This window comes from Pinus tabuliformis, chromosome 6 (assembly GCF_031772625.1).
Source record: "Pinus tabuliformis cultivar Carrire ecotype Pingquan chromosome 6, CPIR1, whole genome shotgun sequence".
NCBI lineage: Eukaryota > Viridiplantae > Streptophyta > Pinopsida > Pinales > Pinaceae > Pinus > Pinus tabuliformis.
In genome coordinates this window covers 624452619-624457220 of record NC_142292.1, presented here as the reverse complement: position 1 = coordinate 624457220, position 4602 = coordinate 624452619, and the positions used below count along the sequence as shown (strand labels likewise).

The 4602-nt window shown below is 30.8% G+C and overlaps 1 protein-coding gene across 1 annotated transcript; it reads left to right on the top strand.

Moving 5' to 3' along the window:
* The first annotated feature begins 2537 nt into the window (after window positions 1-2537).
* LOC149260169 (bidirectional sugar transporter SWEET3b-like) lies at window positions 2538-4215 on the top strand. The gene is made up of 6 exons (XM_089457120.1): window positions 2538-2577; window positions 2810-2846; window positions 2977-3199; window positions 3322-3465; window positions 3602-3724; window positions 3859-4215. Exons 1-6 carry the CDS (start codon window positions 2538-2540, stop codon window positions 4213-4215), a joined length of 924 nt encoding a protein of 307 aa, XP_089313246.1.
* Window positions 4216-4602: the final 387 nt, after the last annotated feature.

Sequence of the window (4602 nt, the reverse complement as noted above, 5' to 3'; positions counted from 1 at the left end):
TGAAAATTCCCATATTATTCAATGGGAAGTAGTCATCTCTAATTGTCTCTTTTATTTTAATGTATTTATCTAATTCTATGGTAATACATAACGTTATTATCCTTTATGCCTTTGGTATTAATATTTTCCATTTCACAAGACTAGAATTCAAAAAATATTATCATTATGACCTAGCCATGAGAGTTACATCCAATTGACTAAAAAATAATATACATTATGTATTAGATGATTTCATTGACTAAAAAACAATGTACATTATGTATTATATATATATATATAATTATAATATGATTAATTTTTATCATATAAATTTGTATATAACATGATTAATTTTTATCATATAAATTTGTATATAACACTAATGAAAAAAATTATAATATAAAATTTAAAATAAATAATATAATCAAGTATTACAGGATATTATGGTTTTTTATTTATATATAATATCAAAGAAATATAAATATTATATAATGTTTTAAAATTATAGAAGAAAAATTCAGTTTCTCAAATTTATAATATAATTTAGATTAAAAGAATTATTATTCTAACAAAATTTATACTATATAATGTAAAATAGATTAATCATCTAATTTAATTTTTATTTTTTTAATATTTTTCAATTAAATATAAAAACTATTAATGATAATTTTAAAATAAATATAATAAAAATAAAATAAATAAATAAATGATAATAAAATTATATTTTAAAAATAATAATGTTTTATATATATAATTTTAAATAAAAACATAGATTTAATAATAAATTGTATATCTTTTAAAAAATAAATGTTATCTATAAATTATTTTAAATTTTATTTTTCAATTAAATATAAAAACTATTAATAATAATTTTAAAATAAAAATAATAAAAAATAAAATAAATAAATAAACAAATGATAATAAAATTATATTTTAAAAATAATAATGTTTTATATCTATAATTTGAAATTGAAATCATAGATTTAATAATAAATTATATATTTAAAAAAAAAATAGATATTATTTATAAGTTATTTTAAATTTTAAATTATATTTTCATAGGTTTTGGACAAAAAGTGCTTATCAAATGCTATAGTGCTATGTTAAATTATTTTTTTGGATGTGAAATCACCCATTTAAATTTTCATTTTAATCTAAATATTATATTAGAAATAATAAAAATATAATCCCACTAAATTTATAAAAAATAGAAATTAAAAAATAAGATTCTAGATATAATTTAAGCGGAATCTTAAAATCAAATCATTACACCCCATTTATATAGTATCAAAATATTAATTACGACAATTTTAAATATAAAACGCAAAAAAGTAACATCTTATGACTACTACTCAAATCTTTGTGCAGCATGCCCTATGATAGAATTTGATTAGAATCGAGTGTAAACCATACCTTTGAATTGATTGGAAAATAAAATAGAAAACGTAAAAATCTGATTACTACTGCGCAAATCCTTTTACAGAATGTAATAAAACCATGCACAATATAATAGATATTTATTGGAATAAGGGGTAAACATAAAATTGAGTCGTTTGAAATTAAAATTGAAGGTATTGATTCAGGGTTGAATCTAAACCCTCACGACAAAAGCAACTTGGAGAGTTTTGATACTAAACTAGATCCGGAGTACGAATTATTCTGATCACGCGTACGCACAAGATTCAACTTAAAACAGAGATGCACGGGCACACAGAAATGCAGAATATTGCAACAACGAAGGAAATGTTACGGATGCGCTATATAATAAAATCGTTGGAATAAAAAATTACGCAATACTTTTAAAATACTTACATCTTAACCGACAAAGGTTCTTTCATACACAGGGTGAAGTACAGAGAATCGTTAGTGGAGATGGAAAAATGATGACATCCTACGCAATATGCGGTCAACAACAAAAGCAAAGGTGGCGACCATTTCTGAATGCTTAAAAAGTGTGTATGTGTCTGCCTATGGGATAGGAATACAATATTATAAAACGTACATTGCACAGTTGCAAGGATAGCAACGTAAATCTTAACCGACAAAGGTTCTTTCATACACAGGGAAAAGGGCAGAGAATCGTGAGTGGAGAATCGCAGATGGAAAAATGATAGACAACCTACGCAGTAAGCGGTCAACAACAAAAGCAAGATGGTGACCATTTCTGAATGCTTAAAAAACGTCTATGTGCCTGCCTATGGGATAGGAATACAATATTATAAAACGTACATTGCACAGTTGCAAGGATAGCAACGTAAAGATCGACCAACACCAGTCGATTCACATGTACTTTTCCCTTTTTTTTTTTAAACTGAAGTCAGCCTTTGCGATTTTCTCATGCTGCATGTCTCCTTTTGCCCCGGCGTACACCAAATGAGAGAATATCAGTAGAGAGTCCAGACCCACAGAGAGCAAACTATAATTGGAAGTGATTAAAAGGCTATAAGTATGCATCCACCCATACTGCAAATGCTATAAGCAGAAGGTTTGTGCCACTTCCCTGCTGAGAGACTTTGAGTTTTTCTTATTTTTGCCCGTGGGCGTTTGAGAACAAGGAAATGATGAACAGCTTCATACGCTTGGGGGTTGGAATTTTAGGTCTCTCACCGCCACCAAATCCCTAATATTAAGCTGTATCTCAGTCGTCTATAGGCATAGATATGAATTTCTGTGTTTAAAGACCATATCCTACCTAATTAGGCTAATTTTTACCTTTTAGATAACCACCTAATTCGGCTTATTTTTACCTTTTACATAATCATCTTAGTTGTATATGAACAAAGATATTAATCATGTCCACTGATTTTTCCGACTTGTGACGACGTTACAGGAAGTGCCTTCGCTTTGCTCATGTATGGAGCACCAATGTGAGTATAATCATTTCACTCCATGGTGGTAAAATGAAATTCAACTAGAAATAAAGCACCATCTTGGGTATAACGTTACTTTTATTCTTGGGTATAAGATTAATTTTATTCTTGTGATATGGGGGAACAGTACAATGTTCAAGAGGGTGATAGAAAAGAGAACTACAGAGAGCTTTTCGGGCTTACCATATGCAATAGCGCTATTCAATTGTCTTCTCTACACGTTGTATGGATCACCTCTCATCAGCAACGGGTGGGATAACATTGTAGTTATGGTTGTCAATGGCATTGGCCTCCTTCTCGAATGCTGCTTCGTTTGCATCTATCTTATATTCGCTCCACCTAAGCCCAAGGTAACATTGGAATTTCAACATATTTTCCCTGATGTAAATGGTAACTGAAGAACTGATTGGGTAAAATAATGCAATATGGAGGAACTGCACTTACTGTCTCGCTCTCTATAAATTGTTTGTAGAGGAAAATGGCTGCAATGGTCGCGTGTGTATTGGTGGTGTTTGGGACTATAACGATAGCTTCTTTTTGTAGTGTACATGACCACAAGCATAAGAAGGTCCTTGTAGGAACTGTAGGAATGGTAGCTTCGCCGCTATCCGTTATCGTAAGTAATTTTCATAAGTATAGCAACCTATAATTTTCATACTTATAGGCACCTATAATTTTCATAATTATAGGTATCTATTACTGCCACTGAGAGGGCCCATTGCTAATATATTATATTGCTTTTTGCGATTCAGAGACTGGCAATCCAAACAATGAGCGTGGAATTCATGCCGAGCTTCTATTTCTCGTTGTTCGCTTTCCACGGGAGTGTGCTGTGGATGGTGTATGGCGCGCTCAGCAGATATATTTTCATCATGGTAATATAATAAATACAATGCCTACAAGTTTACATGAAAAATTTAACGGCATCATTTCATATTACCCGACAATATCGCGTAGTAAGAACTGCTATATGATGCTCCCGCTTAGCGATTTCTTTCATTTTGCGCAGGCACCAAACTTTGTGGGAGTGCCACTGGGGTTGGGTCAAATGGTTTTATACTGCTTTTATCGCAACAAAAAGAGGCCCCGGATCGAAGATGCTAGACCTGTTGCTGGAGGGAAGCCGCTTGAATCGGGGAAGGAGAAGTACGATGAAAAGAGTGAGGAGTACAAAACGAAGTGCGGCTCCGATGAACAAGATATCAATCGAAATTTGATTGAAAGTATGACTGCAAGCGGCAGACAAACCCAACTGTATGAGCTATGCATACTGTTCATAATTCGGACTTATTTATGCATCGGTATCGAATTGTTTAATCAATGTGTTAACAATAATCACTTCAGAAAATATCTGTTATTTATGTAACTGCACCATGTCTCGGTAAGGTAAAAATCCAAAAGATTGCATTTGACGTTCACCATTTCAAAGAAAATTTGTAACCACAATTCTGTCAGGAGGTGAGGGCAATCATTTTCCTTTGTTAATTTGTCAAATGCTCATAGGGCTCTGTCATGGTGAGTGAAAACCAAATCCATATTTTTCAAAATGCGGCATGATTTTATGGTTCGATCTTTGGACTTCATATTTTCCGAGCAGGCTGCATGGTGTAAAGTCACATAATTTCTTCATTTGATAGAGATCGGCTTGGTTTTAGTTTTTCTATCTAATCAAAGTAAATAAGTAAATAATATATTCAATCATTCAAATTAAAAATGTAATGAATCAAAATAATTTTAATATATTATTACATAT

Excerpts from the sequence above, each read along its gene's own strand:
- LOC149260169 (XM_089457120.1), top strand. The coding sequence starts at position 2,538 with ATGATGAACAGCTTCATACGCTTGGGGGTTGGAATTTTAG. Across the intron at positions 3,200-3,321 it reads TCGCTCCACCTAAGCCCAAG|AGGAAAATGGCTGCAATGGT; the intron begins GTAACATTGGAA and ends AATTGTTTGTAG. Across the intron at positions 3,725-3,858 it reads GCAGATATATTTTCATCATG|GCACCAAACTTTGTGGGAGT; the intron begins GTAATATAATAA and ends CATTTTGCGCAG.